This window comes from Hibiscus syriacus, unplaced genomic scaffold (assembly GCF_006381635.1).
Source record: "Hibiscus syriacus cultivar Baekdansim isolate YM2019G1 unplaced genomic scaffold, ASM638163v2 tig00110785_pilon, whole genome shotgun sequence".
Classification (NCBI taxonomy): Eukaryota; Viridiplantae; Streptophyta; class Magnoliopsida; order Malvales; family Malvaceae; genus Hibiscus; species Hibiscus syriacus.
This window is the reverse complement of record NW_024062862.1, coordinates 1,355,849-1,371,236: the sequence shown is the minus strand read 5'-3', so window position 1 is coordinate 1,371,236 and position 15,388 is coordinate 1,355,849. Positions and strand designations below refer to the sequence as shown.

General features: G+C 34.2%; 2 protein-coding genes across 4 annotated transcripts; one reads left to right on the top strand and one right to left on the bottom strand.

Annotated features, from left to right (window-relative positions):
- Positions 1-229: 229 nt before the first annotated feature.
- Positions 230-14,884, bottom strand: LOC120140440 (non-specific lipid transfer protein GPI-anchored 8-like). 2 transcript variants are annotated; one of them, XR_005517722.1, is made up of 3 exons: positions 14,576-14,884; positions 14,364-14,396; positions 230-443 (listed from the first exon to the last, which is right to left on the bottom strand). XR_005517722.1 is itself a non-coding variant. In XM_039155426.1 (3 exons), the coding sequence occupies exons 1-3, from the start codon at positions 2,490-2,492 to the stop codon at positions 346-348; spliced, it is 435 nt and encodes a 144-aa protein (XP_039011357.1). In that variant the 5' UTR covers positions 2,493-2,594; the 3' UTR covers positions 230-345. The 2 variants fall into 2 exon arrangements, 1 of the variants encoding a protein (XP_039011357.1); XM_039155426.1 differs by lacking the exons at positions 14,364-14,396; positions 14,576-14,884 and adding exons at positions 1,975-2,007; positions 2,189-2,594.
- LOC120140442 lies at positions 3,644-4,290 on the top strand. 2 transcript variants are annotated; one of them, XM_039155427.1, is made up of 3 exons: positions 3,644-3,805; positions 3,917-4,063; positions 4,170-4,290. In XM_039155427.1, the coding sequence occupies exons 1-3, from the start codon at positions 3,704-3,706 to the stop codon at positions 4,278-4,280; spliced, it is 360 nt and encodes a 119-aa protein (XP_039011358.1). In that variant the 5' UTR covers positions 3,644-3,703; the 3' UTR covers positions 4,281-4,290. The 2 variants fall into 2 exon arrangements, 1 of the variants encoding a protein (XP_039011358.1); XR_005517723.1 differs by lacking the exon at positions 4,170-4,290 and having other exon boundaries at positions 3,647-3,805; positions 3,913-4,015.
- Positions 14,885-15,388: the final 504 nt, after the last annotated feature.

Sequence of the window (15,388 nt, the reverse complement as noted above, 5' to 3'; positions counted from 1 at the left end):
TTTTTTGGGGTAACCAAGTTGTGCGTCTCATCAATTCAATTTTTGGTTTCATTCGAAACCTTGATGGTCCTCATGTTAGTTCGGAATCCAGCTTAGCCATTCTTCAATTATGTTAGATTGTCCCATCCTCGGTGTGTGTGCGTGTTTTTATCAAAACAAAATTCATTAAATTAAACAGCAGAAACAAGTACTGTATCGAACAATAAAAAATACATAAACAGTATAAATCTCTAAATAAACACATCCTGTTCTAATTTACCATCAATGTTTAAAACCTCTGAAATTCGTAGCTTATGAATTACATTACACGAATACTCTAAACTAATACTCGCTCAACCGATCACTTCAGTACAGTGCTATAGAGATAAAGAGTAAGAAGAAGATGGTAAGTCCAGTCAATGATATCCTGTCAGCACCACCATCTTGATTTACAGCTCCTCGTCCTACCAAAATAACAATCACCACATTAACAAAAGTCTGCCTGAGAATCACCAGGAAGTTCTACGGTGGGGTAGTTTTGTGGGATAGTTTTAATATACGGTTAAAAAATATGTTACCGGTTTTATTATTATTTAAATAACAAAACCGGTAAAAATGACCAAAAATATTATTATTTTTACCAATTTTAATTACCGATATAGGTCAATACAGTAAAAAATCCGATAAAAAAAATAATATTTTAGATAACTCTTTACCAAAAATATTATTTTTTTACCAAATTTTTCTATCGAGTTTACCTATATCGGTAATTAAAACCGGCAGAAATAATAAATTTTCAGTTATTTTTTACCGATTTTATTATTTAAAATAATAACAAAACCGATAACACTTTTTTAACGGTATATTAAGACTGACACTAGTTAGCATTTTCCCAAAATCACCACCAACTCCTTTTTTGACATTTATGAAAGCTTCAATTATGTGCCCCCCCCCCCCCCCCACAAAAAAAAAACATTACAAAAGTCATTTTTAGTCGGTCCATCAGTTCACACTTCACATGTTTTATCCTTCTAATAATTAATGATAATAAAAGATGAAATATATTTTATTTAATAAAGTTCAATATTTCCTCCGAATTTAAATACTAAAACAATTATAAATTTAAGATTAAAATACATCAATGATCTCCTAACTATATGATAATATTTTGTTTAGTCCATCAACTATTAAAAGTTACAAAATTATTACTCAACTATTCATATATTCCAAATTCATCCTTTTCTATTAAAAAATGAATATCATCTAAATTGGACATTAATATGTTGACTAAAATATAATAAAATCTAATCACAAAATCGATTGAATTGTATAATCGTTTGAGAAATCAAATTTATCATATCTTAGTCAATAGCATAACGTCCAACTTAGATAAACGTTAATTTTTAATGTAAAAAGACGAGTTTGAAACATATGAATAATCATTTTATAACTTTTAATAGTCCAGAGACTCAACAAATAAACACATTATAGTCAAATGATTATTTTATAACTTTAAATAATCAAAGAACTCAACAAAATATTGTCATATAGTTAAGGGATAATTTGTGTATTTTACCCTAAATTTAATTACTAATAAATGAACATCCTATATGTGAATTCATTTTAATAATTTATTATCCATACACATCTAGGGATGATTATGAGTATGATCGGATCAGATTTTTTATCTAATTAAAAATTGATTCGAGTATTATATTTTTTTCATCTATTATAACCTACATTTTTAGATAAAGATCTACGTCGACTCAATATAAATATACATAAATAATTATTATAAAATAAAGATTTAATTAAAATACATATATATAATTTTAACCTCAATCATTAATTATTGATTTAAAATTATTCATTAATTATATTTTCTAGTAATAGCAATGAATTTTAGTTCCATCCCTAAAAAATAGCTAATAATTTAACAATTTCAAATATTCAAAAATTGCAAATTCGATCTGCTGTGATCTCTAATTGTATTACCTGGTGGAGACGGAGGAGAGGTCGGAGAAGTGGCTGTAGAAGAAAAAACAAAAAGCATGAGATGAATTAATTACTCTATTAATCGAAACTACAAGAGAATTTAGATTTAGCGTATATTTCAAAGAGGAACAGATTGAATCGAGACGAAACATAGAGGATTGTTAACCAAATCTTCATCCAAAAAAATAAATTATAAAATTGAAGGCAAACTTACAGTTGTTGCAGTTGCTTAGATCAGTACCGACGCCGCATTCACGAGAGACCCTGAGAGCATCCGAGACGTTGATGTGAAGAGAAGGGAGAAAATTAGGGTCCTTGTAGAGATTGCAGAGACAGGGAAGCTCGGTTCTAACAGCTTCTTTGATAGGGTTACAGCAGTCGTCTCCGGGTTTGACGGTGGCGTTGTTGATGTAAGCAGCACAACCCACCAGCTTCTGCGCGCAAGTTGCTTGCGCGTCCGTCACGGTTGCCGTCGACACCACCGCCAGAAGAACCGCCATGATCAGGAACTTAGCCATTTGGGGAATTCAGTTCTACTTTGTTTTTCCTTTTCCCCTGGCTGTTACGTTTTAGCTTAAATAAAAGCAAAACCTTTTTCCGTCGATTTCTTTGATCAGTGGAAGTGATATCCAGGCTGGGCCGGAACTCGGTCCAAACAAGTTTAAAATACTTTTGTCCAAGTTTTACTTGACAAAAAAATTGTTCGAAGGCCGGTCTGCATAGTTCGACTCGGTTCAAAAGCGTTAGTTTTGTGAAACCCTTTGATCACGGCTTTAATCATAATAAAATCAAGGTTAAAATTTACCATTAGTCACTAAATTTCAGATTATACATCGAATATAAATTAAATTTCAAAAAATTTTAATTCTCATAATGAGTATTAGATTGTGTTTTAACTAGGATAATGAAATGTTAAATTATTAATCACTCTGATTATTTTTATCACTCAATCGTCATTTGTCACCTATCATCATTCAAGACAAAATCAATATCGGAACATTTATATTTCCTTTCGTATCTTTTTATCATCAAATTGGGTTCTTATGAAACATATTTAAACTTGATAAAAATTCACTTAAATATTCTATGTTTTAATGCTTTGTTATCATTTGAAGGTTATCTGATAAGACTAGTTTTTTAAGTATTTTATTTATGTTTTCAAAAGAATACTTTTCACTATTTAAAAACCTCAACAAATGATGAATTTTTGTGTTTAATTTCATAAGTTTATAAAGAAGTTTGAAAAAACCTAGCTAATAAAATCATAGAGTGCGATAAATAAATTTATTAGTGTCTAGAACAGTCGTAAAATATATTTGAGAAAGACGATTTTTCAAATACGATTGAAAACAGATAAAAAAAAACACTTATTTTTAATGAAGAAGATGATAAAATAAAATAAAAAATTATTTCTTTATTTCTACACGCCAACACAATCAACTTCCATGGCATATAAGTATTAATGGTTTAATGATCTTATACCTTAATTGAAATGTAAGTTTAATAATCAATTTATAATAATTTAATAAAATTTATCGATAAATTTAATAATAATTCAATAATAATTCAATAAATTTAATGACTAAAAGCATAGTTTAAACGCAGTTCAATGACCTTGTTATACTTTCTTTACCCGTTAACATATTTTAGAAAGCAATCATTCCAACGGATAAGAAGCCAACGAAAAACCAGTAGCAGAGAAAAAGCTTGTATCAAACGACCGCTAACAATGGTCACTCTCTCAATCGGCATCGCCACCCCCGTTGCGACCTTCCGTTCGACAAAAGTAACACGAACCTGCTTCAATTTCAAAGTCTCCTGCGTCCAATGGGTAAATACTTACATAAGATTTTCGGGTTTTTTTTTGTTACGGTTTGATAAAAAGTTGAAGCTTCGGATTGAAATCAATTCTTCTTCTTCTTCTTCTTTTAATCCAAGGAAGGACCCGGAAGGTATTTTAGGAAGACCGCAGACAGGACACTTGGCTCGTCTCGAGTTCAGAAGGCGGCTTGAGAAAGACGCAGAGGCTCGAGAGGCATTTGAGCAACATTTAAGCCAAGAGAAGGAACGTCGCCGAACTCTTCGCGAAGTATAATAGTTGTGCTAAATGTTTTTTTATCACAATTTATTAAATTGGTTTTGTTTTGGGTGTTTTAATCTTCTTCTTCTTCTTCTGGTGGTGGTTTCATTATTAGTCCAGGGAAATACCCGATACTGCAGAGGAGTTGATTGAATACTTTCTTGACACTGAAGCTCAAGAGATCGAGTTTGAGATTGCAAGATTAAGGCATCGGTTAGTCCTTTAATTTTGTATGTGTAGACACCCGTTTTTGTCCGGGTCTTTTTTGTATATTTATTATTATCGTTATTATTATTATTATTTATTATTATTATTTTTATATTTATATTATTATATTTTTACATATTTTTGCAGGCCAAAGCCCAATACAACAAGGCCCAACCGAGGCTTAACCCGAGCCCATCATATGATAACCCAACAAAATTAGGGTTTTAAAACCCTAAATCATCATCAGCCGCCGCCAAGTTGCACTTCCCACCGCCGTCGTCACTGCTGCCGGTCCATCTCATCGTCGCTGTCATCATTAACAGAGGCCGAACAGTGATAGAAACAAAAAAAAAACAATCAACAGAAACCAAATCAATATCAACTTATCATATACAGTAGCCTAAATCCGAAAACCCATTAAAATAACACCCAAAAATCCCGAAAAATCTGGACTTTATTCACCCAAATCAGAGAAATCAAATCCTATCCATAGACCTCATCATCTCACCAAACGAAGCAAAAAAATCAACATGCAAAGCAAGATAAAAGGAAAGAGCAAAGAGAACAGAGTGGAGGCGGTGAGAACAAAAAAAAAAAAAAGAGAGACCATTCGGGTTTTACAGAAAGAAAAGAAAAAAATCAAAGGATAAAAACAAAAGGAAAGAGAGAGAGAGAGAAGGTCTCACCGTGGGTTCGAAGCGGTTGGGAACACCAAGAGTCGCCGGATTCTTGTTGCTTCGAGAGGTAATAACCTAAGATTTAGGGGTCTAGCTAGGTTTTTAGGCTATAAAGTTTAAGGTTCTGGTTCAAGGGAGAAGAGAGGATTCGTTTGGGCTCATTTTCACTTCTCCGGCCGCCGTGCGCAGCCGTCGGCCCCGCCGTGGGAGCCTCCGGCCACCGTGGCCATTCTCTCGTTGTTTGAGAGAGTTGGGAGAGTTCTCTGGAACTCTCTCTCTCTTCATTTGTTAAAATGAAGCAGAAATGAGGGGAGAAGCCGTTTTGGGGGCTTGGGTGGGGAGCAAAACGCAGCTGTTTTGGGCACCCCATTCCCGTGTTTTCAGAGTTTTAAAGGGCTAATGGCGTGTTTAGTCCCTGCAGGTTGAGAAACTCACCCGTGTCTCTCATATATTTAGGGTAAATCGCACTATAGGTCCCTTGCAGTTGTAATCCATTTATTTCAATCATATACTGAAAAGTTTGCTTTATTATATTTTGAGCACTTATGTTTCTGTATTTCCATTTTAGTCACTGTTTATTATTTGATTTAATTACTGTTCGGCCCTCTATGTTTCTGTTGATATTTTAATTTGGCCTTAATATTTATGCATGTTACATTTTGGTCAATCTTACAGTTTATGTATTTTGTATTTTGTATACCATGTTCATATAGTTTGTATTTTGGTCACTAGATCTTCTGTTGCTAATTTTTATAAATTTGTACATTGTATTCTGCAGTTATATATATTTTATTTTAGTCCTATTATTAAATGTAATGTTATTATAGTCATACTTGACTTTGGTCCCAATGTTTGTAATAATTTCATTTTAGTTCTCTATATTATTTTTGGGTTATCTTCATTTTGATACATGTATTATTTAATATTTGTAATTCGGACTTTGGTTTTTACTGTTTAGTCCCATTAGTTTTTATTTCTTTATTTTGGTCCCTAAATTTCTTTTTCTTCTGTTTTTAACCTATTCAGTTTCTGTATTTGCTATTTACTCCCTTAAATTCTTGTATTTACTATTTCAGTACATCAAGTTTCTGTTTTTCTTCCTTTTGATCCTTGTAATTACAAATATTTACCTTTTGATAATATTATCTTGGTTTATAATTTTTTTTTGTTTATTTTAGTCATTTATGTATGATTTTATTGCACTTATTATTTGGGTTGTTTGAAGTATGTAAATGATGTTTTTTAGTAATGTAAATATTTTATTTTGTATTTCCAATTACATTTATTTTCATTATATTTTTATCTATATATGAAATATTCGACTATATTTTCAAGAACACGTATGCATAGAATGGGCGGGGAAAGTACCACTTGGTCGAAGTGGTACGATCCGATACGGCATTTTAACGACATAGGAACTTGCAACAAGTCGATTATATTTTACTAATTAATTTATTTTAATAATGTAATGTGTGTTTTTTATTAATATTTATTTCATTTTTATTTGAATGCAAACGTAAATTTCATTTTTATTCGATTCACATTTTATCAAGAGGGAAATATTCTTTATGGATAAGAAATAGTCGAGTTAACTTTCCCGATGGAGGATTACTAATTTCGATATTTCTTTTCGAGTTAAAGAATTTTCTGTAAATAATTAACTCGAAGCAAATTGATTAAATTTCAATAAATGGATCGTAATTTAACTTTATATTCGATTTATAATTTCCATCATCACGACGATATGTAAGCGATACAGTACCAATTTTGGGCACTGTGGGGGTGCTAATCCTTCCCCACACATGTAACCGACTCCCGAACCCATCAGATCGATTTTCTGGTAAACGTAGACCACTTTTGTCTTTAAAAATGATTTTTCTTAAAATTATTTTGAAAGACGTTTTTAGGTATTCGACCTGCCTAATCTAAAGGTCGATTGGCGACTCTTTTCAATTTTATTCAAATCAATTCAAAATCACCCATTTTTTTTTAAAAAATAAAGTCGTAATCGTTTTTTTAAATAATATTTAATTGTTTCACAAAAAAATGGTTATGACAGCTTGGCGACTCCGCTGGGGAGTTTTTTAGAGAGTCAGGCTGTACGTCGTTTACATATTGTCATCTTGGTGGAAATTATGATTTCTAGTTTTTAGTTAATTTATGATCCGTTTATTGAAATTTTTAATTGCTTCGTTTTTTGTCGTACTAACATTTTATTTTTGGCTTTCAGCTTTGTCAGGATTTTATCATTTTTCCTTGTTTTGTTTTCCTTTTGAGTCGAAGGTAGGTATGTTCCTCCTCACACACATCACTCGCATTGGCATAAACATAAGCTCTAGACACGAGCTTCGATCCAAATTAGTTAGGGTGAATGCTTTACTCTCGTAAGAATTTATTCTTCGTATGAGTTTTAGCAAATAACCCATGGGATACATACCTTATACCTTCGTAGGAATTTATTCCTCGTATGGGTATAAGGCAGTGAATCCCCTCGAATTGAACTCGGTCCGTTTGAAACCTGTAATGGGTAAGGATTGAGGGTCTGGCAGCCCAAGGGGGCACCGACATCAAGGACAATTCGAGTCCCTTTTTTCCGTTATAGCCGAAACCAAGCATATAGTGAGCCGTCGAACGATCACCCTAGGTATAGTCATACCGAACCTTTGTTCGTCGGTAGGTACCCAAAATAGGTGTACACGAAGGAGGAACGACTCTAAACCTTAACCTTTTAAATTTGTAGAATATATTTTTCCGAATAAAGCATGCGAACTAGATACCATGCAGTTAAGACCAATTTCTTGAAAATAGATCATTTTGGGTAGATAGCATGTCCGGGTAGGATTGTTATTTAATTGAAAGCATGTTTGGGTAGATATCATGACGGGGTAGGTGTTATATCCATCTCTGAATTACATTTTTATTTGTATCAATTATTTTACATTTACTAACTTATTTTTCTCTTTTGTTTGTGTATACTAACTTATTTCTTCTCTTTTGTTTGTGTCATTTTGTCATTTGCATTGCATTGCATTGCATCATCATAATGCAAAAGTGTTGATCCGTAAGGGGATATTCGAGAGAAAATTTTCACAAGAAGAGATAAAAGTTTTCAATCAAGCGATCGCATACACAGACATGCATCGAGGGCTAAAAAGAAGTCCAGAGTACAAGAATGAGATTTTCTCGAAGATCGTGCATCATTCGAGACTGATATGATAATCCACTGATCTAAGGAGTAATCCAGCAGTAGATCCTCATCCACAATTATTCCATCGTTAACCATCAGGGAGTGAAGCACAAACTTCAGCATAGCCGAGGCATTAACGGAGTCAGATTACAGAGCGCTTGAGGGGCATCATTATTGAGGACGAAGATCCGGTATGAAGCAGTGATCCATTCCAGGCTCACCATCTAAGCGAAGACATGTCTGTAAAGTGGACTGTCTTGTAATGTGAAATTTTTTATCTCTGGTGGGAATTGTTCTACGGTATTTATCGTTGGGATCCACATTTCTGCATTTGCATTTGCATCGTTGCATTTTGCATAACATTCATTTAAGCATGTTTACATGCATTAATCATACCTTGCTGGAAACTTTGAGGAAGCACTTCTAACTGTGCAATTGCATTCACACAGTACTGAGAATGGATGCAAAATTTGAGGAATTAAAGAAAGAGCTGAACGAGAGTTTGCAAAAGATGCAAGTTGAGTGGGAGGTTAAAATGGAGCAGATGCAAAAGACCACCGTGGATCGTATCTTACAAAACCAAAAGACCTAGTTGACCAAATGGTAGCAAAGATGGCTGAGCTCAACCAAGAAAAGGCAAAGAAAAGATTTCATTAACCCGTGAAACAGTTAAATGTGTGAAAGCACAGGCTAGTTCGCAACCAATTATCTCGCCCAACAGGATTTCTAGTCACCTAGCGACGAGAAGAGCCAAGAACGAGATCCCAGATGATTTGAAACAGTGGTGCAGAGAGACATTACATGGAATGAGAGGACAAAACTCTCACAACGGGATGGATGCAACAGAACTAGTACTAGTTCCTGACCTGGTGCTCCCGCCCAAATTCAAGATGCCCGAGTTTGAAAAGTACAGGGGAACCAGTTGCCCCAATGCCCACCTCACGATGTTTATTCGAAGAATGACTGGATACACTAACAATGATCAGATGTTGATCCACTGCTTTCAAGACAGTTTGATTGGACCTGCTTCAAGGTGGTACCACCAACTGAGTCGTTCTCAAATCCGCTCCTGGAGGGATTTGGCTAGTGCTTTTCTGGGCCAATACAAGCACATGATTGATATGGCCCCCGATCGAACAATGCTTCAGAATATGGGGATGAGGAATTATGAGAGTTTTCGACAGTACGCACAACGATGGAGGGATATTGCATCTCAAGTGCATCCACCAATGACTGAAAGAGAGTTCATCACTCTATTCATAGATACATTACAGTCTCCTTATATCGACTACATGATAGGGGTTGCCACTAAGAGTTTCTCTGACATTGTCATGTGTGGAGAAATGATTGAAAGAGCTATTAATAATGGCCAGATATGTGGTACTAGCCATACTGACATTGAGGAAAGAGCTGAGGTCAGTCTAGTGGATTTAACTAATCTGGGGACCGTGTCTCATAATGTTTTTCGTAAAAAGACATGCATCAATCCAATTCCGATGACATATGAGGAATTGCTCCCAGCTCTAATTGAGAACAACCTGGTGATTCCAGTTCAATCCAAACCAAGAACTGACCATATCCTGAAGGCCATGATATTAATGCCATATGCAGCTATCACATTGGGATCTCAGGGCATACCACTGAGAATTGTAGGGCATTAAAGTGCAAGGTCCAAGATCTGATCGATTCAGGGACATTAACGTTCAATGTGTAATGGGGCATTCTGATCGGAAGTCGGTCGGGGCATCCATCGGGAGATTTTGTTGCATTCTCATGCATGACTCTTGTTTGAATTGTTTTTCTTTGTTCTTCTTATGTTTAAATTTTTGTAAGTCACTTGACGTTCGAACATTGTAAATAAAATACTTCCTTTAAAAAAAAATGACAATGAGCAAATTTTAATCTTGAATTCTTTGAATATCATTTTAATTAAAAGCATTTTAATAATTGAGGTTGTAAATCTTTGACAAATGACAAGATTGAACCCTGCAAAACAATGACCCCTTGATCCTAATCCAGAGGTACACCAGAATACATACCATTTTCTTGCAGGGACCGAGCTAGTTTTCTGTTCACATAAAGAGTCAATCAAAGGGTTTGGCATTCAGGTATGTGTTAGGAGCGGATAAAATGGGGCAACTAGCACATGAGATTGCAAAACTAATTGGTTATTATTTCTGTTTATGACGTTCAATGATGATCATAATCTTCTCAGATGGAATGGTCAAGTAGATGAATCTAGTTTAGGTCAGTTGCTTGGGAATTGAACTCTAACGATGAGATTTTCTGACCTTCAACAAACACCGAGACTATAACAGGTTGTCCTCAGCGAGCTTAAGAAATGGAATCCGTAAACAAACAAACAAAAACATATATATGTATACAATAAAGCTGAGCTATTCCGCTAAAGCAATTGGTAATAGAGGAAACTCGAAAGCCCTGGCTTTATGAATAGAGTACATTCAAACCATGACATTGATCGGGTTATTTGGCAATCCGGTGTATGCTCCACTGTGGTTGTCAAGTCGAAGACTTTGTGACGACATGAATCCTTCAGCTAGCCTGATAAAGGCAATTATAAATATATGTACAATAAAGCTGAATTCAGCTAGCCAAACAATGGCAAATTAAATCAAATTTAATAAATAAGGAGTTTCGATGAATATGGACTAAGGGAGTTGAGGAACGCCTGTTATAGTCGACTTCACACGAGCACTTAGAATTCTCGTTTTTAGACCGATATTCTGCACTACCTTGACTAGGTAAGTCTACGAAGCTTGAACAAATTGAAGATTTCAGAGAACTGAAACAAAAGTGTTCTAAAGAGTTTAGCAAGTGACTATGCTAGTGGGGTCATTTTGATCGCCTTCGATTAAAATGCCAAATCAAGAAAAAGGGGTATGTCATTACCTTCACGAGGACCAATGGATGAAACACACCTTAGAATTTAGGTAGCCAACCTCTAAACCCACCTGTCGATCTTGATATTTGTCAAAGATTTGTAATTATCAATGATTAAAAGAGCATTTGATTCTTTTGATATCTAATGAATTCATGTTTTATGATTGGCTTCAATTGTGAAACTTAGAAGGAGGCAATATTTTTCAAAATTTTGAAAATTTGAGAAGAAGAAAAACATTTTCAAACAAGATAATCTCTCCGGAAATATCTTGGAATTCAACAAATATATCTCCGAAGCTCAGAATCGAAGTTGGGCAAGAGAAGCTATTTTGGGGCAAAATTTGCTGGGGCAAGGAAACAAATTATCTCAGGTCAAGGTGTGCAAGAGTACACCATGGTGGAAATGAAGACAAACTAAGTCAGTGGTAGAATGAAGACTGCACAAACAACCCTTCCCCTCACAAATCAACATACATACATCAATACAAACATATATCAATACATACATACATAATACATAAAATTTGCATCAAACATTTATCATCATATATATTAAAGACATTTTTCTCCTCACTTGGGGACAAATTGAAAAAAAAAAAAAATCAAAAAAATTTCATCTTGACATCCATCATAACATCCAATATAGTCAGTCAAAAATGCATCATTTTGATCTCTCAGGAAATCAAAGCTCGGAAATGACCAGATGTCTAACTTACAGAAACAATGATTTGGGCTTCCTGAAGTCAACAATCAAGACATTTCCTCAACGTGCATGAACAAACAAACTTTTTATCGCCTTTGAGGGTGTTTTTCTGGAAACAAAATTTTTGTCTCACTTGAGATATTTTTTCCACACATTTTGAGAATTTTAAAACAAATTTTTGTCTCGCTTGAGACAATTTCTTTCGAAGCAAATTTTGTCTCGCTTGAGACAGCTTCCTAAAAACAAATTTTGTCGCGTTTGAGACAAATTCTCTTAAAACAAACTTCGTCTCGCTTGAGACATTTTTCCTTTGAGATACAAATTTTGAATTTGATTCACTTAAAACAAAATTAATCTCACCTTAGATTGTTGTTTCTTTTAAAACAAATTTCGTCTCGCTTGAGACCTTTTCCCTTTGAGATCCAAATTTCGAATTTGTTTTACATTAAACAAAGTTGATCTCACTTGAGATCGTTTCCTCAAAAACAAACTTTGTCTCATTTGAGACTATATCTTAAAGCAAATTTCGTCTCACTTGAGACATCATTTTCTCTCATAATAAAAATTTCAAGGTTGTTGTACTTAAAGCAAAATTAATATCACTTGAGATTTTCAAAGCTGATTTGTTTCGCACGAGACAGTTTCCCCTTTTAACAAATCCTGAAATTGTTTCATTTGAAACAAATAAACACTTTTGAAAACACCTTTGAGATTATTTCCATATAACAATATCGACAATCTTTGAATCTTTTCTCTTAAAACGAATTTTGTCTCTCTGGAGACAGTTTCTCTTGAGATAAATCTTTGAGTCTATTCCTTTTGAATAAAAATCTTTGAGTTGTTTCTTTTGAAAATATCTTTGAGTCTATTTCTTTTGAAAAAATTTATCTCCTAAGACAATTTCTTTTGAAAAAAATCTTTGAGTGGTTTCCTTTGAAACAAAATTTTGTCTCTCGAGACAACTTCTTTTGAAACTCCCTTGAGGCAGTTTCTCTAGAAATACAAGATCTTTGAGTTTGTTTCAACTGAAATAAAACCATTTTTGAGTCGTTTCACTTGAAACATTTTCTCTTGAAACATTTTCTCTTAAAACAAGATCATCTTTGAGTTTGTTTCTCTGGAAACAATGTTTTATCCCTTAAACAATTTCTTTTGAAAAAAAAAAAAAAAAATCATTGAATCTCTTTCTTTGGAAACAAAATTTTGTGTCTCTCGAGACGGTTTCTGTGAGAAAAATCTTCGAGTTTGTTTATTTGGAAAAAATTTTTACCATCTTTGAATTTGTTTCCCTTGAAACAAAGCAAACATCTTTGAGATCGTTTCTCTTGAAATGAATTTTGTCTCATTTGAGACAGTTTTCAATGAAACCCCGATCTTTGAGAACATTTCCCTTAAAAACAAATTTTCTTGAGACAGTTTCCTTTAAATCATCTTTGAGTCATTTCCCTTGAAAAGAATTTTGTCTATTTCGAGACAGTTGCTTTTGAAACACATCATCTTTGAGTTTGTTTTTCTTGAAACGAATCTTTGGGTTTGTTTCTTTTGAAACAAATCTTTAATTTGGTTTCTCTTGAAACCATAACTCCTAAAGATGGCAAGCCGTCCTCATCACGTAGGAATCGTGTTATCACCTTTAGATGGCCAGAACTCTTCATCACGTATGAGCTGTGTCATTCCCCAGACCAGATCTCTTCATCACGTATGAGCCGTGTCAACCATAGATAACCAGCCGTCCTCATCACGTAGGAACCGTGTTATCACCTTTAGATGGCCAGAACTCTTCATCACGTATGAGCCGTGTCATTCCCCGACCAGATCTCTTCATCACGTAGGAGCCGTGTCATCCTAGATAACCAGCCGTCCTCATCACGTAGGAATCGTGTTATCACTCCTCCTAAAGATGACCAGAACTCTTCATCATGTATGAGCAGTGTCATCCCTCGACTAGATTTCCTCATCACGTAGGAACCATGTCACCCTTAGACGACAAGAACTCTTCATCACATATGAGCAGTGGCGTCCCCAACAACCAACATTATCCAATTTATAGGAAAATGAAAGAGAACCAGACAAAAACGTGTTGTATTGTCGTCTTTGCCCTATTCTTGTTAACACAAGAATGTGCAAAGAGGGGCAGCTGTAGACACCCGTTTTTGTCCGGGTCTTTTTTGTATATTATTATTATCGTTATTATTATTATTATTTATTATTATTATTTTTATATTATATTATTATTTTTTACATATTTTTGCAGGCCAAAGCCTTAATAATTTATTATCCATACACATCTAGGGATGATTATGAGTATGATCGGATCAGATTTTTTAGCTAATTAAAAATCAATTCGAGTATTATATTTTTTTTCATCTATTATAACCTACATTTTTAGATAAAGATCTACGTCGACTCAATATAAATATATATAAATAATTATTATAAAATAAAGATTTAATTAAAATACATATATATAATTTTAACCTCAATCATTAATTATTGATTTAAAATTATTCATTAATTATTTTCTAGTAATAGCAATGAATTTTAGTTCCATCCCTAAAAAATAGCTAATAATTTAACAATTTCAAATATTAAAAAATTGCAAATTCGATCTGCTGTGATCTCTAATTGTATTACCTGGTGGAGACGGAGCAGAGGTCGGAGAAGTGGCTGTAGAAGAAAAAACAAAAAGCATGAGATGAATTAATTACTCTATTAATCGAAACAAGAGAATTTAGATTTAGCGTATATTTCAAAGAGGAACAGATTGAATCGAGACGAAAACATAGAGGATTGTTAACCAAATCTTCATCCAAAAAAAGAAATTATAAAATTGAAGGCAAACTTACAGTTGTTGCAGTTGCTTAGATCAGTACGGACGCCGCATTCACGAGAGACCCTGAGAGCATCCGAGACGTTGATGTGAAGAGAAGGGAGAAAATTAGGGTCCTTGTAGAGATTGCAGAGACAGGGAAGCTCGGTTCTAACAGCTTCTTGATAGGTTACAGCAGTCGTCTCCGGGTTTGACGGTGGCGTTGTTGATGTAAGCACAACCCACCAGCTTCTGCGCGCAAGTTGCTTGCGCGTCCGTCACGGTTGCCGTCGACACCACCGCCAGAAGAACCGCCATGATCAGGAACTTAGCCTTTGGGGAATTCAGTTCTACTTTGTTTTTCCTTTTCCCCTGGCTGTTACGTTTTAGCTTAAATAAAAGCAAAACCTTTTTCCGTCGATTTCTTTGATCAGTGGAAGTGATATCCAGGCTGGGCCGGAACTCGGTCCAAACAAGTTTAAAATACTTTTGTCCAAGTTTTACTTGACAAAAAATTGTTCGAAGGCCGGTCTGCATAGTTCGACTCGGTTCAAAAGCGTTAGTTTGTGAAACCTTTGATCACGGCTTTAATCATAATAAATCAAGGTTAAAATTTACCATTAGTCACTAAATTTCAGATTATACATCGAATATAAATTAAATTTCAAAAAATTTTAATTTTCATAATGAGTATTAGATTGTGTTATAACTAGGATAATGAGCTGTTAAATAATTAATCACTCTGATTATTTTTATCACTCAATCGTCATTTGTCACTATCATCATTCAAGACAAAATCATATCGGAACATTTATATTTCCTTTGTATCTTTTTATCATCAATTGGGTTC